We start from the raw sequence: 27429 nt of genomic DNA on the forward strand, positions 1-27429 counted from the left end.
TAGCATTGATGTAGGATGTATCATGTAAAGCACATTACAGGTGAAACAGGAGAGAGAATGAAGAAGCCACACTCATTTCTTAAAAATCTCAATCTGGAAGTGACACAGCACTTCACTTAGATTCCTTTTAAAAAAGAACTGGTCACATGACCTACACTTGGATGTACAGGGTGCTGGGGATGTACTTACTATCTGACTGTTTAGGTATTTCCCCAAATCAACTTCACACAATGGGAAAAAGGAGCAGGAGATTTAGTGGACTGCTTATCACTTCTGCCACAGTCCCTGATGGATTCCCCTGTTCCGGTCCCAGTTCCCAGGAGACCTCATTATGCTTCCTTGTCACACATGGTCTCTGTAATAACCACTTCCTCCCTCATGTGAGTTACCTTGAGACATGGCAGTCCTAGCAACTAAAGCCCTTGGTGAAGCCGTGTTCCTTTAGGATAGTTATTGCCATATAAGAAAAAGGTTATCCATTTATACCTTTAAATTTCTAGAATGTTTAAATTTGAGATTTTTAAGAAAATTGTCTTTATCTTCTTTGTATCTAAAAATGTAACGTCTTCACCTGTGTATTTGTTTACCTGGGCTAAACTTTTGTCTTCAGTCATACAAATGTTCAGAAGTTGTACAGCTTTAAGGGCGCCTGGGTGGCTCAGTCGGTTAAGTGTCTGACTTCGGCTCAGGTCATGATCTCGTGGTTCGTGGGTCCGAGCCCTGCGTCGGGCTCTGTGCTGACTGCCAGCTCAGAGCCTGGAGCCTGTTTCAGATTCTGTATCTTCCTCTCTCTCTGACCTTCCCCTGCTCACACTGTCTCTCTCTCTCTCAGAAATAAATTAAAAAAAAAAAACTTTAAAAAAAAAGTTGTGCAGTGCACATCATTAAAAAAAAGAAGTTGTACATCTTTGTAATTCTCTTGAAGTCAGCTGACACTGAATCTGACACAAGTAAAATTACTAAAAGTATGTACACACTTGAACTAGTCTTCATTGCAAAAAGTTCTCTTGGCATCACATTTAAAGTTGTGAATATACTGACTTCACCATTGAAAATACTCATTTCTCCCCTTCCTTTATTCCAAAAGTTGTCTACATTCAAGGGAATGAAAAAAACAGGGAATACCTGCCAACTATTCTATAAATTATATCAAGGTTTTTTAATAGACATTTCAAAGTATGGAATTGCAGCTGTCTTGTGGTTTCTGCCAGAATTTGACCTAACACACATGAGTAAGAGTCGGCTTAGCAGTTCCAAGTGGTGCAGTGTTACTTTCTCTTTCTTTCTGCCTTCCTGCTTGCTTGCTTCCATCCTTCCTTCTTTTTTCTCTTCCTTTCTTTTCTCTGCTTTTCTTTTCCTTCCCTTTCTTTTCTGTATTCCTTTCTCTTCTCTCCCCAAAAGGGATAGTGCAATACAATCAGAGCCCACAGAACACCACAGTGATTTGGTCAGAATTTTTAAAGATATAGGTTTTTTAAAGGAATATTTTCCTCAAATTTTCAAACTAAACATGCATTTATGAGAATCTAAATAACAGACACATAGTTCATAATGCAGATGTGGAAAATGTACCAAAAAAGAGAAAAGGGCATTTTGGAGGGAAGAAACAAACAAACTACAAAACAAATAGAGGAACAGAATGAGAAAGGAATAATGATGGCTGGCATCAGCTGATATGAGCTTTATCCTCATCTTCCTTATCATCAGTTATAAATTAGTTCTTGTTCAGCTCCTAGGAGTGACAGGGACAGGACCCTTTGTTAAATGCACAGAGTAGAAGGATCCTGAAAGGACAGGAGCACATGGCAGCAGAGCTGTCTTCCCATGAGCAGGAGAGACTATACCTGCCTGAGGTGCTTTACCTGAGCATGACCACTGGGCCTAGGAAAGAGGAAACTGGAGACTGTCTGCTCCCTTCCCCCATCTCAGGACAGCCCATTCTCAAGGAAAGTTCAAACTCAGCCAGAGGCCACTTATCTCAGAACCTCAACTCTGGCACAGAACTAAGAAACAAAACACTTACGGAAAATGATCTCTGAATAGCCAAAAAGATGTTACAAAGGCCAGGCACCAGTGCTCGTGAATTTGACTCATGGTATGGTCCCTGCAGCCCTCACTAAGAGCCATGACGAAGCTGGGTTATCTCGTCCTTCATTCACTGCTGGTCCTAAGTGGTGAGTTAAAGGTCACGGGAATAATGCAGGAGAATAAAAGAGGTGGAGGAGATAGAAGCAGGAAAAGTGGCTTAGGGGCAGACACAATGATGTGCAGGCAATGTTAGCTGATTGCTTAGCAATAAGGGACAGAACAAAACCATACAGAGAAAACAAAGAACCAGAGAAGCACTATGAGATCATTAGTATAGGGACTGGCCTGCCCAAGCCTTGGAAGACCCAAGCCGATCTCAGTGAAACAGCACGGAAGGATAATTCCCATTCAGAAGGCCTCCCCTGACCCCAGGCACCATGAACATGCACATGAGGTTGCCTGTGTGCCGTTCAAGGAAGCAAGGAAGATTACAACACATCTGGGAAGATTTGCCTAGTTTATGTTTTAATGCTACATGTTTGTGTCCTGTTAGAATGCAAACTTCTGTGACAGGGTCAGTGTCTGAGTTAGGAGTCTTAACATGTAAGTGTCCCGTACAGAGTAGGTGCTCGATAAATGTTAGTTGGCTTGAATTCTTTTTGTAAATTTCACTGTTCCCAAACACTTTTTGCTCTTCTATACTCAATGATAAGGTTTTACTCGTGGAGAGAGGAGCTAAAAGCCCCAATGTTTAAATCTAATCTTCACACTTAGAATTAATGATAATAAATGCAAGTGAGTAAAGTTTTATTGGTCACAACCAGAACTCACCCTAGCAAAAGTTTGAAGATTTAACTCTTAATATGTTCATTGTAGATTTCTCATTTGGGTCTCATTGTAAATGAATGCCTTATGTTCTTAGTCTTTAAGAATTTAGGGAACCTACATTAGCCAAGATATCCAATTAATCTAGATATTAATTCATAGAGAGTTAAGCGTCTTTTTTAAAAGATAATTGTTTTAAAATGCAAAGTTACATTTATGTAAAAGCTGCTAGTTGTAATAAGATCATCATTTTATGAAATTAAATGACTGGAACTTTGTTGAAGTGCTTTGTTATCTGCCAAACTACCCACCTGTAATTTGGCCAAAAATATTAGTTGTCTTTTATTAAATATTTGGTTAACTGGTAAAACATAGTTTCCTGTACAAGTTCTGTGGCCAATGTAGGCCTGCTCCTGGGTGGGAATAATTTATACATCTCTTCTGCTGCCAGTGTTATAAGTGATTTTTAATTATTTTTAGCATGTTATTTGATGGTAATTATGAAACCACACCCTTCCACTGGAGCTCTCTTGAGCATGGGTTCATGTCATAATGGAGTTTTCATTATTATAAACATATAGTTGAGCAAAAGAGAGAGGGCTAGAAAAAGAGATGAGAGAGGGTGGGGCTTGGGTGGAGAGAGATAGGAGAAATTACAGAGTTAATTGATATTGACCTTGACAGTGTTCCCCAGGCAAAAAATAGGCTCTTAATCACTTGGGGGGAAAAAACAAACCATAGAACAGATGCTAAATAAATATAAAAACATTGTTTTCATCCAGAGAAATCAATCCAATTGTCTACAGTAAAAGACCTGAAAGGAATCACATGATGTCTTGCTCTTCAAATAGGACTGCATCTGAATTCTTCCACAAAGATGTCTATCCCACCTGCCCCATGAGAAATCTCTCTCCACCCACAGCCTACACTCCTGACAATGAGGGATCAAATCAAATTAATACAATCAGTTCATCTCTGAAACTGTTCTCCCCATTCAGGCTGAGTTTTTAATAGTTCCAGAGATAAACGTCGAAGTCAGTTGGGTGGCATGCAAGTTACAGTATTCCCTTTTTAATAAATGAAAAAAGCTTGGGTTCAGAGATGTAATTTTACTGGTCATTCTCTGAACTAGAGACAAAAATGTTCAATACAGGTGACAGACTTCAGGGAAACCTATTCCCTCTAGTCTGATGCTCTTCTACCTCCAAGCTGATACTTTTTATTTTATCCTTTTTCAAGTGATTGTTTTACTCTACAGATGTAAGGAACTGTGAAACTAAGGAGCACCCTGAGATGAGACCACATATATAAAAATGTTCTTGGGGCGCCTGGGTGGCTCAGTCAGTTAGGCATCCGACTTCAGCTCAGGTCATGATCCCATAGTTCATGGATTTGAGCCCCCAGCCAGGCTCTGTGCTGATAGCTCAGAGCCTGGAGCCTGCTTCAGATTCTGTTGTCTCCCTCTTTTTCTCTGCCCCTTCCCAACTCATGCTCTGTCTTTCTCTGTCTCTGTCTCTCTCTGTCTCTCTGTCTCTCTCTCTCTCTCTCCCTCTCTCAAAACTTAACATTACAGGGGCACTGGGTGGCTAAGTTGGTTAAGCGTCCAACTTTGGCTCAGGTCATGGTCTCACAGTTTGTGGGATTGAGCCCACATTGGGCTCTGTCCTGACAGCTCAGAGCCTGGAACTTACTTTGGATTCTGTGTCTTCCTCCCTCTGCCCCTTCCCTGCTGTTTCTCTTTCTCTCTCTCTCTCTTTTAAAAATAAATAATCATTTAAAAAATTAAAATAAACATTAAAATAAATAAAATAAAAAAGAATAATAAAAATACTCTCCAACTTGAAAGTGATTTACAAGTAAGCAGTATGATTACCACTTTTTTGGTCATTTGAGCGTCCTATCCACCTATAAAATGCTTTTGAAAACACTGTCCTCATTTGGAACCAATAACAACTGATCCAAATCTTGGTAACATATGAGGTCAATCTTGGTATAAAATTAAAACTTCCCTTGAAATTTTCCTCAACTATGATAAGCATAAGCATATTTTCTTCCTTACTAGCCAAGTTTATTATCTCCATTCCCCAAATTTCTTTCTAGCATAAGCATTTATGCTTATGAATGCAAAACAACCACCCACTCTCTTAATCGTTCTTTCTTTGACATTACTGAAAAACATCCCTCCTTATCAATGCTAAATAAACCATAAAATAGGCACATTTGATCAGTTAAAATAAAATGGAATCGTATATTAGGCCTCTAGAGACTTTATATTCTCTGACGTTCTCCCTCACTGGGACCCCTGGCTTATGGTCTCTAGTGCATAATTAGTTTATGTGAAGTGGCTCAGTTCCCAGGACAAGTAGGGTTCTGGTAGATTTGACTGTTTTTGAATTCCCTGTTCTGGAAATCTTTTACCGTGGCTACACACCAAGAACTTCCATCTCAGCGTGAGCAATGAGCTGAGGTTCAGCAGGTGAGAATGACGTCATGTAGTCCTCTGTCACCAGGCAGTAGGTGCTATTGATGGACATTAGGAAAACCTGTCGACCTGACGAGGCAGGTGGGGAGGCTCAGTGAGAGAAAGAACGTAGCTAACTTTTTGTGGAGAGAGGAATCTAATTTTTTTATCTGTAATTATTTGGGGAATATGGGACAACAATGATACTTATCAAGACTGTGGTAATTTTAGTATTTGATTGCTGAAGCTGATGTATCCCTCTCTACTCTCATTCCCTTGCTAATGGGTTATTTTCCAACCTGTGATCCATCCTTCCCTTACTTACTTCCCAAGTATGATTTGGCTTCATGTTAATTAACCGCTGTAATGGCCAGCCTACATCAGTGCACTTGGGAAAATGTAGGTAGGTGCTTCTGGTCTTTTGTGGACATTAAATGTGAAGTTTAATTAAATATATGCATACATACACACATATGTATATTCAAAAAGTGGCAGCACTATATTATGATATTATAAGCATAATTTTATAATGTGGCATGTATTTTAAAAAGCAAAATACTGAAAGTCATACTAGTCAGGCTTTTGTTTAATTGAGACCAGTTTATGCTTGGAGCATTTTAATTATACAGCTATGTCAATTAGTCTGTTTTATTGCATGTGGTTTTACATTATTAGATTTAAGCTGTAATCTCTAATGATCATTTGTCTCTGACTTGTTAACTAGCATATTGTCATTAAAATAAATTTCACAATTATATTGTCAGTGTTCTTAGTTATTATCCCATAAGTAATATAAACAACTGGAAGAACATGTGCCAGATGGTAGAATCAACTGTCTTATCATGATTCATTTTACAATGTCAAATTATGCACGGATTCTAAATGCTAGGAAGACCATATGTCTTATAATTGTGTAAGATGTACAAAACTAGATCTGTTTCATCACACTAATCAGGGACACATAGGTAAATGTTTACTGTAACAAAAGTTGTGGTTGGCAAAATGATGAAACCTTTATAGGATATTTAAGTGTATGCTTAAAGTGTGAATGGAAAAATGTGCAGTCACAGAATATCAGACTTTAAATCTCCCTTGCTTGTGAAAGGAGACTACAATTAGATGTGTCTAGGATCACAGGAAATTACTTAAAGTATAATCAGGCTATCTGGGTTGGTCTGATATTTCAGAGAGATAATATTTTTGAGGTTCTGTTCAAAAGCATATTCAAAATTACATGGCACAGAAGATTTCCCCTGCTTTTGTGACCTTGCCAAGATGTGTTACCTTATCTGTAGTAATTATCTAGGCTGACTGAGCACTCCAGGTTACATATTTCTTCAAATTATAAACTGTTTTATAATAACATAGAGAAATTTATTAGTGTCCTTTACAATATCATAAACACTAAGCCAAAGCATAGCCCTTCCCACCTACACCTACTAAAGACATTCAGACTTTAAACAGGCAAAGGACATCTTAATTTTTACCAGGTATTAGTCTGTATTTCTCTTATAAGGAGACTTTCTTAGAGCAATGACTGAGCAACATTCAGGAAAAATATCTTTTCATTTCCCTGAATTTTTAGAATAATTTGATAAGCAGCCAAATATGTAAGGGTACAGCTTTTGAACTTCAGTCAGTGGTCACTGCTCAGACAGAGCCAAACCCATGACCCTTGTGGATTTGTTAGCATTATTTTAGGGTGCTAATTGATGCCAGGCCTGGGTTGTGAACCCAGCAACCAAAGGCAGTGTTTTAAATTGCAGGCGAACCTAGTTCCCAGAATCTTTAACACTTGGAGTCTGCCTTATTTTATAACTAACTACTAACATCTTGCCTCCCACTTGTTTGTTCTGTTCTAGAGGACAGGATCTGTGGCTTATTCATCTCTGTGTCCCCAGAACTCTCACCTTTGTCTCTGTGCAGATGGGGATCTCGGGAAATGTTGAGGTAGAAATCTGTGTTTGGAACTATAAACCACACCCTTCCAACGTGATTAAAGGACTCTTGTGCTCATCATTGCCAAGACAGTGCTATGCTGATTATTGTTATATTCAATCTAAAGTAAAACAGAATACTCATAACTAACATTTTTTTTTGAAAAATGTTCAAAGAGACAACTTTTCTTCCCAGCACTTGTTAAAGAAAACTTATGGAATCATCTCTCAAATCAGTAGTCTCATCTTCCCACCATCTGATGTGGTCTTTCTGCAGGGATGACAAATGCAGAGTCCCCATTCTCCTCCAGTTCAGGGCTTAGCTTTCTTGGAAACTGGGTGTTTCTTCTCTCAGGGCAGCCTCAGTGGAAGGTGATTTTTCAGAGTACAGGAAACAAATAAACGTGGAAATTTTTCTAAAGATATGCTTCATGGGGCCCTTTCCCAGAGTTGGTAAGGTAGCTGTGTACACCTACACTTCAAAGCCTCAGACATGTCTTTGCATGTTCGGTGTGACTTTGGCCATTTTCAACCAACCAGTAAGAAAGCAAACATACTTCATAGGAGAAACATCTCATTTCTGTAAGATAGGCTAATTATGGCAAATTAAAATCTTTATTTAATCTTCCTACAGTTATCCTCTTAATGTGTTCTGTAATTGCGAACCTTTGGTCTTTTAATCTCTGGTTCATTAGTGGGTTTCTTAAGTGTTTATTAAGAAGCATGTGTAACATTCTGGTAATGACTAATAATCTTTGTTCATAGCACATTTGCAGAGATCTTGGTAGCAAGTTTCATTAGATTCATCACCACTTATCATTAGCATACAGTTTTAATTAGCAGTCTCCCACCTCTATAAAATATGGAATTGGGGGCTCTACAAAACAAAATGAAATTCCTCTTCTTTCTTATGGCCAACAAACTCAGATATAAGTCTGTGTTGCGCTGTCCCTTCAAAATCAAAGTGTCTTCTAATGTCTGTTCTCCCATTTTACTGCCGAGGAGAAAGGCAAAGAAGGATTAAACTACAAACCTCACTAGTTTTCACCACTTATTGGTGGCTACATTCAAATTATAACTGGTAGCTCCTGGTCTGTGGCCCAGTTCTCCAAAGTTCCTCACTTTTGACAGTAAGGTGTAATTTTTATGTAGCCTACGGCATGATGGTAGCATACAACTCGACTCGGGAAAAATGTGCCGTCTAGGGTTATCTTTGGTGGTGTGGGTTCCCTGCATCTCCACTGGAAACAAGACAACCCTTTCCACCTCCTCTTCGATAACTGAAATCTTTTTAAGGGACAAGATCTGAGAGACAACATCTCACATTAAAGGCACGCTAAGGATAAATGCTGTGAATGCTTTTCTGAGAGTGGAATTGAAGAGGTGAAGGTAGGAGAGAGAACAAGAATACTATTGAACTGGAAAATCATCTGGAGATGATGTGAGAGCTAAACGTCACCGTCTCATAGCTTTTCTTGGGATCAATAGCAGTACCAAAGGGATGGCTTGGAATGGCTTTCACCCCCTCCCGAATTTCCATCAGTTTCCTACTCTAAAGCACCACAAATAATTGCATGATCGAACTAAAAACCAGAGTGCATGCTATGCAAATATGGCTTCGGGACAAATGTCATCATCTACCCCAATCTGACTCTGCAACTCAACTTCCAGCCTTCATATAAATACACTATAAATTACATATACGCGTACATATAAACATATATGTGTGTCTGTATGTGTGTGTCTTGAAGCCAGGACGCGCTCAGTATAGATACCATCAGCCATCAGTATTTTTTTAAATGACAGGTTTAAAATCACTTCACAGATGAAGGCACTGCATAGATTTGAGATTTTGAAATTTTCAAACAACCTCGTCCTACAGCTTTTAAGGAAGCAAAGCCATTTTATTTCTTATAGACGTATCTTTTTTATGGCCATATCTTAAGAAGAGCTCAGACAAGACAAATGCCTAACCTGGCATTTTTAACTGTGCTGAGAATCAGCAACAGGCTAGTTTGAAATTTGGTATCACTGGCTAAGCACACAGCTAAGTCAGTGGGAAATCCTGCAGTAATGGTTCTCCAGCTTAGTGAAAAATAAAGATTTTAGTGAGTGAGAACATTCTCCAGCTCTTAAAAATATGCTTGTACATTTGTTTACGAACGGTGAGCTGCTCTTTGCCCTGGTGGTTACCACAGAAACCCACTTCATGTTTATGGCATGGTCGATTACAGGGCTGTTCCCTCCATTTGTAGGACTATGAAGTGCTGTGCTCCCTGACACCACAGCAGATAGGATTGCTCGCTCCTGGACAATGAGGCTTACGTAGGGTTTACACCACATTCCTTTCTGTGTGTTTTATCTTGACTGGATGTTAGGCACTGAATACTTCTCAAAGTATTCCTCCACTGTCCAATTGGCCAGTTTGGCAGCAAGTTTTCATTCTAATAGAAGTTTCTCAGATGGAGATTCCAGATGTGTCTAAGCTGCTTTTATTAGGACAATGGAAAGGTCCAACCTTTTCTTCTAAATACAATCAAGAGTAGTGTGGCTTTGCCTTTGTAATTTTACAAAGAGTTGTATTATGTAACTGGAAAATTGTCTCCCCGGGCATAAAGAGAATTCGTTAGCACAGAACGCAGCTTGGAATAATGCTGACATAATGCTTCAATCCAAGAAAGCAACCTTTTAAGTTGCTGAAACACAGTAAAGGGGAGGAAGGAAATTGCTGTTTTACATGATTGACCAAAATGCACTGTAATTATATCGACTTGAAACAGATTCCTTAGAAGAACTGATAACTCTGTGATCCGATTAAGTCATGTGTAGTAGAACTAAATACTGCATGTACTTTCTCCGCAAAGTGTAGACACGCCGTATTTGAGATGTGCAACGGAAGAGACAGCTGTACTTGCCTTAGCCTGTTTAATGGGACTCCAGCTGCTTTAGCATAGTAATGAATGGCGGGTGGCTTTACTGAGGAATTAGTATTTACCATGCCTACCCATCCTTTTGCACTGCCTTACAACACTGCTTGTGGACCCTCCTCATGTAATGTTATTTCGATGTCACCACTCCTGTTTGTAATTAACATAGCATCACTCATCAGTCAGCTTCTAAGTGGAACACTCCTTACAGATTCCACTAACAGTTCTTTTTGCCTGTTCTAAAGTGGGTGGGGAAAATTTAATTACAGATATTTAGCTCAAAGATAGCCTTCCCATTTCCCCTCTTCTCTCCAATGTCTTTACATAGTGCTATTTAATGTCAGCTACAGTCCACCCATAGACAGGAGATCATCTCCAATAAGAGTTATAATAGTATTTATTCAATGCCAGTAAAACTCCTTGGCTGACATTGGATACCCTGAAACACTATTATTACTTGCATATGGTAATCATCTATTTGCACAGCTCCTTCACCTAAGTATAAGCTTCTAGAGGGCAGGATTATGTCTTATTTCTGTAGAATGCCCCAAATAGTGGTATACCTAATATATGCTAAGTGTTCAAAAACTCTAATTAACTGCATGAATGGTGGATTAGAAATATTATCTGTCAGATTCAATAAAAAAGAAGAAATTGCAACTAGCAAGTAAAATGCCTAGATTTCCAATAGCAAGGTTAGATAACTAATTAATTATGAAATAGCTGTACTCTGGATTCATCTTGGTGTAAGCTGACAAAAGATCTTCCTTGTTACCTGAGCACACAGACATCATAGACAAAGCTGATGTTTGTAACTCCAGCAGTGAAAAAGGGGCTAAGGTCACTTTTCTAGTATTAGTATGCGCTTGCTTTGGTCCCCCTGCTGACTCACAGTCCCTTCTAGGACCAGAGTCATGTAACTGTGAGATGGCCATGCAGAGTTAACTAAGTACTCAGCTAAGGAGCCAGAAAAGGTCAAATGGTCTATATTGGGCCTTGACTTTATCTCATAAATTCCTCCCCCAGCCCACTCAGGTCACCACCCACTCTGAGCAACTGAGTCCTGGACCACCTATCCTGAAGGAAACGAGGGAGGTTGCCATGGTGGGTGCTCTCTTCCTTCACTTCCCTTTTTTTTTTTTAATTCTTTTATTTATNCGGATGCTTAACCGACAGAGCCACCCAGGCACCCCTCCTTCACTTCTCTTCCAAGGACAGCTTTCCGGGGCACCTGGGTGGCTCAGTCAGTTAAGCGTCCGACTTCGGCTNAGAGGAAGACACAGAATCTGAAACAAGCTCCAGGCTCTGGGCCAGCTGTCAGCACAGAGCCCGACGTGGGGCTCGAACCCACAAACCTTGAGATCATGACCTGAGCCAATGTCGGATGCTTAACCGACAGAGCCACCGAGGCACCCCTCCTTCACTTCTCTTAAAAGGACAGCTTTCCAGGGCACCTGGGTGGCTCAGTCAGTTAAGCGTCCGACTTCGGCTCAGGTCATGATCTCACGGTTTGTGGGTTCGAGCCCCGCGTCGGGCTCTGTGCTGACAGCTGGCCCAGAGCCTGGAGCTTGTTTCAGATTCTGTGTCTTCCTCTCTCTCTGAGCCTCCCTGCTCACACTGTCTCTCTCTCTCAAATAAAGTAAATTTTAAAAAAAAGGACAACTTTCCCTCACTGGCCTTTGTTTCTCTCATTTCCCCACCTGGAATGCTTTCTCACGCTTACTCTTTTTGCCTCTGAATCCTATAGGACCAGCTCAAATCCCTTCTCCTTCCTGAAATCCTTCCTGCCCCCTGCAGAAAGCAGTAATTTCTCCCTCTGATGAACACCTGGGCAGTTTGGTGTGGATCCTACATGACATTATGAATATTTTTTCTTTGTCTTATAAATTATTTTTCTCATTCCTTTATTTATTGTGTCTTTGACAGTGAGGATAATGCCCTGAGTTTTTGTAAAACCTGTAGATCTTATTTCATCTGACAATTATTTTTAAAATACTTGATAATCTGGGGGAAAGGGCACCTAGAAAGGAATTTGATGGAGCTGAATGAATTTAATGAAAATTATTACAGATACTATGAGAAAAATCTATGAGCATGTAATACTATTTATAAAATATAAAACCATTTTAAATTATTTTCTTTAAAGAACAATTGGAGAAGAATCTTGGCTTTCTCAAATAGGACGTGAGAAAATGTTTCATACTCAGCCATGAATATAGGTTACAAATATGCAAATACAGAGATGGAGATCCTTTCCCACACTAGAATCAGCATCATATTTTAGAAATCATTCTCTATGTTATTTGTATTTGTAGTATAAAGACATTATATGCAAAGTTATCCGATAAATAAGTGTACATATATTTTTCTCATTGTACTATTTTGTGTTCAGTGTTAATTCATTTGTATCCAGAGTACCAAGTTTTCTCATCTATGTGAAGTAGTCCAGAAATACCAAACATGGTGCATTTACCTGACCATCTTAATCATGTTCTTGATTATAGACAGAACCACTTACTGAACCTTCTGGGGTCAGTGGTTATGCACACTCAAACGTACCTCTAGACCCAGAATAGCTTAAATGAGTTGGCTGTATTGATCCTTGAGCTTCTGATGAGCTCAATACAACTTAAATTTTAGAGATATAATTCTTGTCTAAAAACTAACCTTCTTGGAGGGTGCCTGGGTGGCTCAGCTGGTTGAGCGTCCAACTCTTGATTTCAGCTCAGGTCATGATCCCAAGGTCATGGGATCACATGGAGTCTGCTTAAGATTCTCTCCCTTTCTCACACACACACTCTGTCTCAAAAATTAAAAAATAATTAAAAATTAAAAAATTTAACCTTCTGTAAATGATCATGTTAACAGAGGTGTAAATTTGACAAACAAAACCATCATGAATATAAATGACATTTTAAAATTTTGGCAGTAGTAGAATATTACTTTATGGATTGAAGAGGATCAAGAAAGAGTCATGTTGAATGTATCATAAAACACACGTACACACACTTATTCAAAGAGAAAAAGGATTACCCAACAAGATTACCCCTTTCTTTACATTTCTGTTGCCTCCATTCATATTCTGGCATTATTATCTTCACCTAGATTATCATATTGCCTTCATGGTTGTTCTGCCCTTCATACTGCCATTCCAGTCCACCCAGTCAGGCAGTAAATATTTTTGTAGGTATTTGTATGTGCTCTGCTGGAAGAACTCTGCTGGAAACTCAGCATCCTCATCTCAGAATGGCTACCCTCCTGCACGATTACATTCAGCAACTCTCCGCTGTGCAAAATCAAATATAATCCAGCCTCACTTTCCAGTCTTATAATAGACTCATTTCTTTCCTATACCCAACTATTTCAATCAAAGCGAAATATTCACTCTTTTCTGTGATATATGTGTCCATTTTCAGCATAACTCCCTGGGGCCTACGACCATAAAATACATCATTCTTAGAGGTAGAAGTGTTTGTATCATAAATCCCACAATCTCAGAAAAGTATCTTAAAGCAGACAATATAAGTGGTGTTTTTAAAAAGTTCTTTAAAAATTCTTTTGGCGAAACTCTGGAAGGAAAAACAGGCCTTAACTAAGAATTGGAGGGAAGGAAGTTAAACACCAGCTGAGAGCAAACTAAAGAAACCCAAAAATGGAGAACTCGGGTACAGAGAAATGAGAGTACTTGTCTTAAATCTCTTTAGAGACAAATCCCAGAGTGGCATACAAAATAAGTAAGTTAAGACCCTGACCCTGGGAAACATCCACAGTTTGAAGGTTAGAGTTCTGAGATGCATGATCATAACCAAAAAGAAGGGGAAAAAAAGATTTTAGCTTTCTACAATGGAATATATTTTTATTGAGCACCAACTATATACAGAACATTTATGAAGGTTCAAGTAGCCTGAAAGTAAAAACCAACTCTGCTCCCTCATGAAGTAGAAGTAGTGACTGTAAACTGTATCACAATACAAACTCAACTCTTCCCCTAAGCACAGATCCCTGTCTGACAGAATGAATTCCAAATTCACAATCAGGATCCAAGTTAGGCCATATTAGCATCTCTGTATTTAAACGTTTTATTAAATTACCATCAAAGAGGCACTAAGTAAGATAAGAAATAGAGCTACTTATTTATTTCATATGCACCTTCAGATTTCTGAATTACACATTAAACATTCTATGTTGTCCTTGTATGCTTTTCACAAAAGAAGAAGGCATAAATACCTCAGGGTGCATCTGCCTAAGAAACAGATGAAAAAAAAAACTTCTTTCTATAGTTTCTATTAGAGTACAGAGAAATAGAATTTTAAAGGCTACAAAAATAAGGTAAGGATTATATGAGGCAAATAAATCAATAAAATCTATAGCAAAAGACCAATATTTTAGATTACCCTAAAAAGGCTGAGTTTCCAGGGGCGCCTGGGTGGCTCAGTCGGTTAAGTGTCCGACTTCGGCTCAGGTCATGATCTCACGGTTTGTGGGTTCAAGCCCCACGTCAGGCTCTGTGCTGACAGCTCAGAGCCTGGAGCCTGTCTTTGGATTCTTTGTCTCCCTCTTTCTCTGACCCTTCCCTGCTCACACAGTCTCTCTTTCTCTCTCAGAAATAAATAAAACATTAAAAAAAAAAGGCTGAGTTTCCTAAAAGTTTGAAAAATGAGGGAAGCCATTTGACAAAATCCTTAACTTCAATTTTTTGTTTTTGTTTGATTTTGTTTCTAGGTTCCAGATTCAGAGATGTGCAACTGATCCAAGCAGTTATAAAAGCCTGGGAGATAGTTTTCGAACAATTTTCCGAACAGAAGGGTATGTACAGTTTTTCATGTATGGACTTTATGTTGACATAGGCATTTAACATATTACTATATGTTTTTTCATTTTTAATGGTTCATTTTCCTCGTGTTATTAGGGGAAAATATTTAAAAGGATACCTTCCCACTTTGTTTTTGTTTTTCTGGATAATACCATTGAAAACTAAGTATGTTATACCATAAGAACTACCACAAAAATGATATTAATATTCAGTTTTTTGACTAGAAGACAATTTCTGTTTTGTGCCATTAAGATTTTTTAAAGTTATCATAACAGCAGCTCTCTAAACGTAATAGTTCTTTATTTTGATTCTTGAATATAGTGCCCAAATGTGTTCCGTATTTGCATTGCAGTTTATGAAAATCCAGTCAAAACAGAACTGTATCAAAAGTTGATGTTCACATTTGTTATCTTGTCTACTAGATGATCAGATAAATAGAGTATTTTTTTTTACATAGGTGCCTGGATCGCTCAGTCAGTTAAGCATCCGACTCTTGATTTCGACTCAGGTCATGACCTCACAGTTTGTAGGTTCAAGCCCTGCATCGGGTTCTGCACTGACAGTGTGGAGCCTGCTTGAGATATTCTCTCTCTCTCTCTCTCTCTCCCCCTCTCTCTCTCTCTTCCCCTCGCTCAGTCTCTCTGCCCCTCTCCCACTCATTCTCTCTCTCAAAATAAGTAAACTTTTAAAAATAATCTAATAGGTGAAAAATAAAACTGTCTATAAGCATTCTTTTGATTATAACTGGGATTGAGCGTGCTTTTATACCATTAGATGTCATTTCTTTTATGAATTGCTTATTTGTGTTCTTTGCCCATTTCTCTTAAGTTAGATATTTTATTGATTTGTAAGAGCTCTGTATATATTCTAGGTACTAATTCCTTAATGACATAGTTTGCAAATATTTTTCTAACTTGTCATTTGTCTTAGAGCTATAGTGTCTTACACCTTTCAGAATCTTAAAATTTTTGAAGATTGTGGTTTTGTGATTATATCTATCTTGTTCTCTGCGATATTTGACCCTATTGTCACATTAGAAAGAAGGATATCTTTTAGCCCTGAGATTATAAACATTTTCTTCTGGTATGTTTGACATTTAAATCATTAATCTGTCTGAGAATTGCTTTTTTTTTTTTTTAATGTGCCGTGTGGCATATAGGAATTAAATTTATTTTTAAATGGTTAGTCAATTGCCCAAATACCACTTGTTGAAAAATCTATTGTTTGCTCCCTCATGGAAATGCTAGCTTTTTTGTGTATTAAAATTCCATGTATACACCATCTAAATTTTCTATTCCATTTCTCCATTTCCTATTCTGTTTCATTAGTTTATCTGTCTCTATGCCAGTATCAGACTGTTTTAATTATTTTAATTTTGGAGTCTTTGGATAATATATAAAAGTATGCCCTGCAGTATAAAGTCTAAAGTTATCATGGTACAGATAGATGTACCCTTCCTAGGATGGCTCTAGCATAGCCTAGTATGGCCTTCCCTTTCTCCAGGCTCATTCCCCATTCACAGATCTCCTCTAAGAACAGCCAACCTGCTCACATTCTCATAGCTTTGCATGCTAGTCTTTATCTTATTCTTGCAGGGCCAGTCCCCTCATCCATACAAGAAACTATCCCTCTTCATTCAATAGTGCCTTCTCATTTCTTTCTCTCTGACCATCTTTTCTTTACCACACACTTTCTTTACCAATCACTCTTATATGCTATACAAAATATAGCATGCATCTGTCTAGTTTATTGTGGCTGTTTTCTGTCTGTCCCCTCTCTCTCACCCAAAGAATACACTTCCCTAAGGGCTATTTCTCATTTAGCTCTGTATTCCTCTGCCTATGTTTAGCGCTGAGTAGAGATAGTAAGTGCATGTTAAATGAATAAAAGTCATCACATCAAAATCATAATGATGCAAAATGAAACAGAGATGATAATTCTGGCTATTAACTACCCCCACTGAAGTTATGAAAAGATCTTGATGCCCGATTAAATATCTTTAGAGGATCTAGTGACAAAGAAGCAGCAAATTCTTGCTATTACTGTGGTAATATGGTACCTAAGTGCCACACATTGATAATATACCTGCATTTATGACAGCTTTATGAGATCAAAATCATGCTCATTTTACCCAAATATATATGTAAAGCTAAACAAATCATATAGTCAGTAGCAGTGTCCCTTCCCAGTAAAAGAGTAGTAGCAGCATTGCCAAGTTCTCTAAGCCGTAAAAGATATCCCTGAATTAGATGTGGGAGTTCCTAAGCCAGGCTCTTTATTTCATGTGTGTTAGGAAGAATTTGATGTTTCTCCTTTGATATCAAGTAATACAACAAACATACAGCATGTGTGGTCCTTGCATAGTAAAATTGGCCTTTTCCTAGACTGTATGTATAATTGCTTCTAAAGCAAATTGACATACTTTCTGTAATGCCTTTAGATCTAGACATGTTATTAGACCATAGCCAGAGAGCTCTAGTCTTAAAGATGTGAATATTTGTAAAAATACAAGAGAAAAAGCTGCCTATTATTTTTGATACAGAGCAAGAACATTTCATAGTGTTAAGTTAAAAAAGAAAAGAAAACCTTTTAATGCATGTTGTGTTGAATTTTTTTTCCTCTGGTGAAAGCAGTCCCTTCTGATTTTCTTATCTAGCTTTTAGAGTACACTCTGCTTTCAAAGATGTTTTTCTCACACAGGTGCCTACAGCGTCATTTGGTCTGTGGCTGTAGAGACATAACACAAGTCAGTTTGACTAATTGCATAGTTAAGGCAATTCATCTCTCTTGGTTTTTCCTATATCCCCCAAGTTAAAGGTTTTGAAAGTTATTCCTTTTCTGTTGTTTAAGAACATTAAAGTCTGGTAATACACTTAATGTCTACACAGACCTCCCATTTTCCTCCCTGCTGTAAGAAAGTGAAATGATACTCATCACCATTCTTAGAGATAGTTCCCCACTTCTCTGCCCAGAATTCATGTTTCCAAGAGACATTGCCTCAAATACATGGGTCCAAATAACCTTTACCATTTCTAAGATTCTTTTAAGATCTAAAAACATAGATATATTGTACTTTAATGAAAGACATGGTTTTTTCAACCCAACTTTACCCAAAAATAATGCTTTCCAAATTCTGGGCAAGGGTTTCTACCATATGGAATCATCATTCTTAGTTGGCTTTTACCAAAGAGGCCATCTTCTCCTAATGGAAAAGAGAGAACTCACAGGGAAGAAATTTGTCACTGTTGAGGGTACCTCCATCATCACCATGATTCTTCATCTTTTTCTGGTGTGGCAAAAATAAACTCATAGGTCCATATACTGAAATGATGAACCCAGAAGACATAGTTAGCCTAGCTGATGAGGTGCCTTTAAAACCGATGAGTTTCATTTTGTAAAGTCTCCAGGCAAACAGCAGCTGGTGTCTCCACATACCTTGTGTTCATGCATCGCGTCTTACTTCCTTCAGAGTATCTCCTGACAGCTTTTCTAGTCTCTTTTGTACCTGTCATTCCTTTAAAGAGAGTGATTGAGATGCACACAGATGGACGAGAGGATTATAAATTATGCTCATGTAAAACGAGGACTGCCCATCTCTCCTTCCTCTTCTGCAAGCTCCCAGTGGCCATTCTTCCTGAAATAAAGAGAAAAAGAATTAAACAGAACTTAAGATATCCTGGTGACATAGGTAAAGAAAGATGTGAAAGTAATATTTATTTCTTCAGTGTAACAGACACAATGCTAGGGACTTTTCAACCCTTATTTTCAACATAGCACTATTCTCAACACAAGACAGCATTATGTCTGTATTTTGTATGAAGTGCCTGAAGATCAGAGAAGTTAAATAACTTGCCCAAAGTCACACAGGTACTAGCAGCATGTCGTGGTCTTTCCATTATATTCTCTCACCTTTTACTAAATTTTACCAAATTTTGTTATTTATTAAATGAAAAGAAGGCGATGTGAAATGAGCGGCTATACACCCTGAATTTTTAAATAGCTCTTCTAAAACTTTCAGTATTCCTACCCCCAAATTACATAGCAATTTAAAGGAGCTTTTCTCTCTTCCTTCAGGTAAAGTACGAGTACTCTGAGAGACCATATATGCTCAGTTAACCGAATCTTGTTAGTTCCCGAGACAGCACCACAAACCTCTGGTAACTCAAGACTCTTAATCCAGTTATTGTCCCATCCCTGACAGATGGCTCCATATCCCTGATAAGTCCACAGCTTCCTGTTGGTCGGCTCTCATCCTGCATGGTCCTCAGTTTTCTTCTGAGAAAAATTCACGGACGTGGGTTTGCCCAAGGCAAATAACAAGGAAACAACTGGGTCGGATCAGACTTAGTTTCAAATGAGAAACATGTTGATTGCTGGTGCCTTCAGAAATATGGTATTCTTCAGAAAGTATTACTGTAGAAAATATGTGGTTGCATTTGGGGGGTATTTGAACTGTGTTTTGCTTCACGATTTGTTTTCTGTAACCGCTGATGCTGCCCCAAGTATCATCTTACAATCAGACCACTTGGTGATTATAATATTTTCTAGTTAAATGACATTTAAGGCCTCATTTTATGAGCTCCAGCATAATTGGCTAATTTGGTAAACTCCAGATGTGTGAGATAATGTGCCACTCGTTTAAGGGCCTTCCAGACAGCATAAATGGCACAGCCCCAGGAGGTATAATCACTCCCTCTTGTTTTCATTAAGAAGGGGAATGAGTGGCTTGTGACACAAAGGGAAGGGGGACGTCTACAATTCAAAATCAACACCAACCTGGCAAGATTTGGACCTTTTCATTTTACAGGTGGACTAACCCCAAGATCTTTACCTTAATTTGGTGTCTTAGTGGGTCTACTTTTTAAAACATGATTTGCCTAATATAACACAACCAGGTGATTTTCGTGCACCATCTCTAAACGGAAAAACTTACCCCTAGAGAAAACCCGTTGGGTAGCACCTAGAAACCCTCTCACTTCCGCATGGAAAGGCAGAAAAGGGTTGGACCTAAGGAGACAATGGAGGCACTAACTCTTCGCAGGAATGGCAGTTATTGGAGCAGTCAGCATCCTCACCACCTAAGCCACGTTCCAGCTTCACAAGGCCCCATAGTTGCTGCTGCTTTTTCTCTCTTCCCTCTACCCCACTTCCCATCCAACAGAAACCAGTTCATCTACCCAGTATTGCCAAGCCAGAGTGGAGCGGGTGGTTCTTAGCATCACTGTTCCCTAGATTCTGAGGTTGTTCCTTCTTATCTGATATACAGACCCAAGAGTTTGCATACAAGTGAGTCATGGGTCACTATATACTCACTGCTGCTTAACCAGTACAGAGTTTTCGCTCTGATGAATAATTGTGGACTGTACCCCAGGCCCCCAAGTGCGTAATCTGCAGTGCAAATCAATTGTGAGTAGGTCATTGGGTATTGGCTGGGTTTGCAAGCCTGGGGTACCGTAGTGAATTCATTCTTTGGTGGGTACCAGATGTGTACTGGGCCTTCTGTGTGGGTTTCCTGGTGTCTCACGTGCCTTCTTTCTCTGCTCTTTTTTGTTTTACTAAAGAGGCCCTTCCTGGTACCCAGAAGACCTCCCTTGAATGCTCCCTTGTTTTTCAGCTTTCCCTTGTCTCAGCTTTATTGAGATATAATTGACATATAACATTGTGAAGGTTAGGGTGTAATACGTGATGATTTGATATATGTATTATTGTATTGCATAATGATTACCACGATACAGTTAGTTAACACATCCATCACCTCACATAATTACCATTTTTGTGTCTTTGGTGAAAACATTTATGATCTACTCTCTTAGCAACTTTCAAGTATACAGTGCAATATTATTAACTATAGTCACCATGCTATCCATTAGTTCCCTGTTCCCTTGTTTTTCTGTGGTGATAAGGAGAAAAGCAGACAATCCCAGCTGCTCTGGCTCCCACACCACAGAATTCTGCCCTGACCTGCCTGGGCTTCTTAATGATGGCACAAGTGTCTTCCATTTAGTGAGGTGGGGGGGTGGGGTGAATAAGAAAAGAAATAACACAGTAGGTGAGAGTTTGGAGAATAAACTATAGCAAATCTGTCCGGCAGGCTTTACAAGTATTGGGCCCAGGTCCTGATTACGGCATCCGGCAAATGGAAGCCATTTTCTTCTTTCAAATCTTCTCCACTTTTGGAAAGAGAGAAAAGAGATGGTCTCAATTCAGGCATGGACCTATTCTGATTATTCCTGCATGATCTGTGTTCCTTTTAAAAATGGCTTATCAGTGCATTAGTATGTCATACTCATAAAATTTTAGTCATAAAATGTACTTTGCTAAGAACTTCAAACTCTGATTTTTAGCAGTTCAAGGTTGGAAATAAAAGAATGTAGGTTAAGGAGAAAATACTACAGAAGAATATATTCTAAAACACAGAAAGCTGAACCATTGGTACGTTATTGGGCATTTCTGTTTTACCAGGTTATTTTATACCACTGCAAAGGCAAACCGTTGCTGTTAGTTTAAGCAGTATTGGGTTGTGAAGTGGTCTTTACAGTCAGGGAGAGGATAATGAATTTCCACAGTGCTCACATAGCAGCATCCCTGGGCTTCCATGTCCCAGAGCTCTGTCAGAGGCCTTTTGTTCTGCCCACAGGGTGACCTTTAGAATGGTTTCAGCTCCTAGATTTCCCTCCTGTCATCACCACAGATTGCTAGCTGACAGTCACACTCCAACTCCCCCAGCCTCTCGCTAACAATGCTTTCAGACCTACTGCCTGGCCTTTGGCAAGGATTTAAGTGTTGCCAAAGAATAAGTGAAAACGTTTGCAGTGATGTCAGCTCGTCAGCAAGGCCTGATTAAGAGACCAAACACAGCCTCTCCCAGCTTGCAGTGCTGACAAGAAGGAAAAGGGGGACCAGTTGTTTGGGTGGAAGTAGTTGTCTTTCGGGAACATTGGCTTCTCAATCCAGAGCCTGAGCAGATATTCCCCGTGTTTTATAGAGTGTTAATGGGAGGTGAGGGGATTCTATCGTCAACGGGAGATGTCCAATGGAAATATTTTCAGGCCTTTATTTTAACTTACTCTGGATTTCTGATGAACTAGATGCATAGTCAGCTTGGGAAAAAAATGTCTTTACCAAAACCATAATCCTTTTCTGGTGATTGTTCAACTGAACATTTTCAGATGAGAATGAGAGAAAATCTCCTAAAACTTCTGCCTTTATCTGATTCTCTTATTGTAGAAAATAACTTAGGCATGACTTGACATGACAAGGTTAAAGGAGTTAATATTTTATCAACATCATTGATTTCAGCTAGTGCCTGATATCATAGAATTACATCTTTCTTCTATTAGGAAGTCTTCTCATCTTGGTCATATGCAAGTTTGATCTCATTTTATTTTCCTTGGGAAGAAAAGGTCATATGGATTTTTAATATTCTAGAACACTGTTAAGAAGTTAAAAAAAACAATGATACATGCATACATACATACATGCAGGCATACACGTATTTAAACTAAGTTGAATTGCTTATCATTTAGATTGCTACATTTTCTCTGTAAGTTCCATGAGTCAGATACCACTAGAGAATCTATGCCTGTTAATTATGGTAATTTCTACTCAGCTCCTGCTTGGAAATCTATTTCGTCACCCAATTGCAATGCCTTTGTCACTAGTTCATGAATTTTTTGTCTAGTCTCCTAACTTTAGTTTTACCTTTCCTCCAGGTGTTTCACATGGTTTGGAACTTGAGAAAAAGGAGAGGTTCAGACACTGTCATTATAGGAGTGACTATATTCAAAACCATTGTTGCCATTTTGACCCTTTACTTTGTGAAATGTGTTTGTGAAATGTGTCCACATGTCTTACCTCACTTGTTGCTCACAAGAACCCTGGCAACAGGCAGGTGGGGACTATGATCTCTAGTTTTCTGGTTGGGAAACTGGTAAGAATGATAAGGGACTTACCCAGCATCCCACAGCTGGTGTTTGTTGGGGTGAGCTTTCATCCAAGATCTTCTGCTACTGTATCATGCTCCCTACTCTGTCAATAACTTTATAGTGGTATTGGTAATAGCAGAAGCTACACCTCCCATTTATACTGGCCCAATTATGGGTTCAGAGCATTGCCATATATCTCATCTCACCTTGCTGAATAGCACCTGGGGGTGGGGGGCAGGGAGTAGAAGGTAGTATCTGCTATGGATGATTACATTCTGCAAACCATCAAACTTCAGCAGAAAGGAGGTTAGTAAGATTCCCAGAATAATAGATTGGTTCCCAAGATCAGCACTCAAAAAAGACAAAGGTGTACTTTTTCTTTAAATGACATCTTGAGCAAATGCAATTGGACTTAAAAATGTATTCTGAAGTGTGCCGCCATCGTCCCAGGAGACCAAGATAGAGGTCCATGATCCTTTGGACAGAGCCCTGTTCAAAAGGAAGTTAATTGAGATGTGCTCTAAGTGTAAAACACATACTGGATTTTGAAAACGTCGTGAGTAAAAGGAATGTAAAGAATTTGTGTATAAAAAAGAATGCAAAAGAAGTACATGTTGAAATGATGTTTTGGATATGTTACATAACGTACCATCAACATTTTTAAAAAGAAAAGGACGCAGTGCATGAACTTATTTGACTTGTCAGTGCCTTTGCCTAACTCAACTTGAATATTGGGTAATAAGCAGAAATACCTCATGAAACATGAGATAAGACATTTAACCAAGGTTTCTTGGATGAATTACCAGATGGGGTGAAAATCATCTATGACTGCAAGATATGTCAAAATATGTAGTCACCAAAATCGAAAGCAATATGGCCAGCCATACTCAGTGGCCTTGTTCTCCTGTTGATAAACACTGTTCATAATTCTGTTTGGCCACAGAGAACTTGTAGGGAAACAAAGCCCTGGATACCAGGAATTCTAACGTAGACACAGTCTCAGTGGCAACAAAAAAGGAGGTAAAGTGTGAGATGAATTTTGGAAACTGCTAAGGAGAGTTTGTAATTTTCTGTTAGATGAAATAATTCTTTGATTTCTTTGCATGAAGCTTTTCCTAAATTAGAAGAATCAAGAACCAAAACGAGAAAAAGGACATACTCTTCTATCCTTACCATTTTGTATCCTAACAGTTTTCAGTGAATAGGCCAAAATGCATTTTAAAACTCAAATGATAATATTCCCAGAAGCTGGCACTATTTATAAAGGAACCAAAATTAAAAGAATATTTCAGTGTAATCCATTAAGCAATAAGGCATATCAATTACTAGAGATCTAGCTTCATGTGTAAAAAAAATATGTGTTAGATTCCAAAATTATTTCTTGACCACTTGTTCACTCCTTAATTCCCATGGTCTGACTTCTGTCTACACCTGAATTTACAAACTGCTCTCTCAGAAGTCACCATAGGACTCCAGTCCTTTTCCGTGGGATCTAAACCATGGGTAATTGTAAGGTGTGCTATTGTTTTATGTACCGCTCAAAAGATAAAATGCTGACAACTAAACTCCTTGGAGTGAGTTGATAATGGATAATGGTGTTGAGTGAGAAGGAGAAATTTTGAATGACTTTCTAGTCTTTCGTGTGAATGACTGCCAATAGCCAATTATGTCACCTGCACATTCATAAATCTTTATTGATTTCCTGTTGACCCATGTGATAGGGTGCCACTAAGATGGCCCTAATGATCCCTGCCACCTTGAATTTACGTCCTGTATAATCCCCTCCTTTTAAGCATAGATTAGATGTATTGACTTTCTTCCAATGAAGAGAATATGGCAGAAATGATGAAATGTCACTTTTGAGGTTAAAAAACTGGCTTACATCTAGGTAGACCCTTCTTATTCTTCTTGCTCTTTTGGTTTCTTACATTTTTATTGCTTTGAAGTAAGCTCCCCAATGGAGGAGCCCACGTGGCAAAGAACTTAAGGTAGCTCGGGCCAATAACCAATTGTTATTGGGTTAGCAACAACCTCTGTTTAGCAACAACCTGTAACTGAATCCTACCCACAACCACCTGTGTGAGCCAGATAAGACCTCAGGCCCAACTGATAGTTTGACTGCAATCCCATGAGAGACCCTGAGTCAGGGACACATACTAAGCCATGCCCAGGTGCCTGATCCACAGAAACTGTGTGATAATAAACACACACACACACACACACACACACACACACACACACACACACACCTGAAACCCTCAACATGTTATTTATTTGGGACTCTCCATATCTGTTTTGAGTCTTCCAACCCTTATCTTACCTAGTGTCATCACATGCATCTGTGTTCAAGCCCTTCCAGACCAATTATAACTCCTAAAACAATTTTCTGTGCTTCGAGGACACATCATCAACCCAAAATGGCATTTTTTTCTTTTGTCCAGCTCTGGTAATTCTGATCATCTGTAAGTGCCCAGCTAATATGGTACCTTTTCTTTAATACCTCTGACATTATCCAAAATAGAAATCATTTTCTCTGCCTGTTCTCTTATAGCACCTTCTTCAGAGTCAAAGAGACCTGGATTAGAATCCCACATATGAATTTGGGGACCTTGGGCAAATTACTTAATGTCATTGGACTTCAGTTTCTTTATTTGCTGAATGGAATACTAGTATCTACTATGTTGCCAGCACTTAGTTTAGTAGACAATGTATAAGTATGAACACAATTTCTAACTAATTCCATTATTATTACTTTATATTGTAGCTAATTATTTAAACTATTCACAGTTAAATGTATAGAGCCCTGATGAAATCTCTTTAGGACTTCTAAAGTGTATCATACAATTCTTTGCATGATAATCATCATCCAATATAATCATCATCCATTTTATGTTTGCTGAATTTAATTGAATGATTACTAGTTTCATATTAGTTGGATTTGGGCATTTAGTTTTTAGATTCAGGGGATTCACCATTGACAGCTGTTGCCAGGTGGTGGTATTGATAGGTTCTGTTAGGGAAACTGGAAGGGCTGATGAGGACCCAAGCAAAGGCAAACCATCTACCCACCTTGCTTAGAATGTGTTCTATCTTCACTGCTGTACTTAGGATGCTTGCCTGCCTGGGAGTAAATAAGCACAGCAACCCAGTACAGTATAAATAAAATAAAATAAAAACCAACTATTCTGATCAATAAAAAGGTGAGTTAAAGTAAAACAAAAGAATATTTAAAACAGAATCAGAGGCAAATCAATAGTTAGACTCTTGGGGTGCCTGGGTGGCTCAGTTGATTAAGTGTCCGACTTTGGCTCTGGTCATTATCTCATGATTCATGAGTTCAAGCCCCACATTGGGCTCTGTGCTGACAGCTCAGAGCCTAGAGCCTGCTTCAGATTCTGTGGCTCCCTCTCTCTCTGCCCCTCCCCCACTTGCTCACGCTGTGCTCTCTCTCTCCATCCCTCTCTCTCTCTCTCTCTCAAAAATAAACATTAAACAGAATTTTTTTTTAAAAAGAGACTCTTAAAAGACTATGCTGACTAACTTTTGATTCTTGCAACCACAGAGTAGTTTGTACCAGAACAACCCTCCTGATGAAAACAACTACAAACATCAGACAAAATACACAAAGCTGCTCTCGAAGGCATTAGAGAGTCATCAAAGCAGGCAGAACTTGCAAGGGGCTACAAGGTCAGAGGGAAGAAAGCCCACCTCAGTGAACTCTACATTTACTTGGGCTTTTCCCATTCTTTGCTAAGTCTTATGGGAAGGGTTGGGGAAGGGAGTTAAGACCAAGTCTTATTTGAGGACAAAAGTTGGAGATTGGTGTTCAGAGCTATCATATGGCTGGGACATGAGAAGGAAAATCCCAGAGAAGAAAGAAACTAGAGAGAAGTGAGCTTTGGGTTTATATGCAGTTTCCCCCTGAGGCATTTGCCAGCTCCTAACCTGCAAGTGAACAGGAAAAAAAAACTCCAACAAACTCAGCCAAAAAACCACCCAACCAACCAACCAAACAAACAAACAAAAACCCAAAAGCTGAGAGACTATAGAGAGGAACAGAGAGATAAGCAGTCCCATGATGCTGGGGAGACAAGGGTTGGAGTTCAAGCCCAAGAGTGCTGGTAAACACAATAGGTTTTCAGCTGAGACTTAAAATCTCCACTCCCAAGGGTGAGGGCTCTGCCCTAGGAATAAGGACAAAATATAAACACATTGTTTCTTTTTTTTTTTTTAATTTTATTTATTTTGAGAGAGAGAAAGAGAGAACACAAGCAAGGGAGGGGCAGAAAGAGAAGGAAAGAAAATCCTAAGCAGGCTCCACGCTGTCAGCTCAATACCCATCAACCACAAGATCATGACCTGAGCCGAAATCAAGAGTCAGACACTTAACCAGCTAAGCTACCCAGGCGCCCCTGATCATGTTGTTTCTAATAAAGCCTAAGTTCAAGATTCAGCAAGATGAAGTTGATTTGCTGTATTCCATCTGTTCACTGGGACAACATTTATTCAAATA

The 27429-nt window shown here is 38.9% G+C and overlaps 1 protein-coding gene across 1 annotated transcript in view; it reads left to right on the plus strand.

The window, feature by feature from the left end:
- Nucleotides 1-27429, plus strand: part of SLC25A21 (solute carrier family 25 member 21) — a 485884-nt gene that overhangs the window by 335645 nt on the left and 122810 nt on the right. The window contains 1 exon segment of the mRNA XM_077769239.1: nt 14901-14984. Coding sequence (XP_077625365.1) covers nt 14901-14984 — 84 coding nt within the window.

This window comes from Crocuta crocuta, unplaced genomic scaffold (genome assembly GCF_008692635.1).
Source record: "Crocuta crocuta isolate KB4526 unplaced genomic scaffold, BGI_CrCroc_1.0 scaffold65, whole genome shotgun sequence".
NCBI lineage: Eukaryota > Metazoa > Chordata > Mammalia > Carnivora > Hyaenidae > Crocuta > Crocuta crocuta.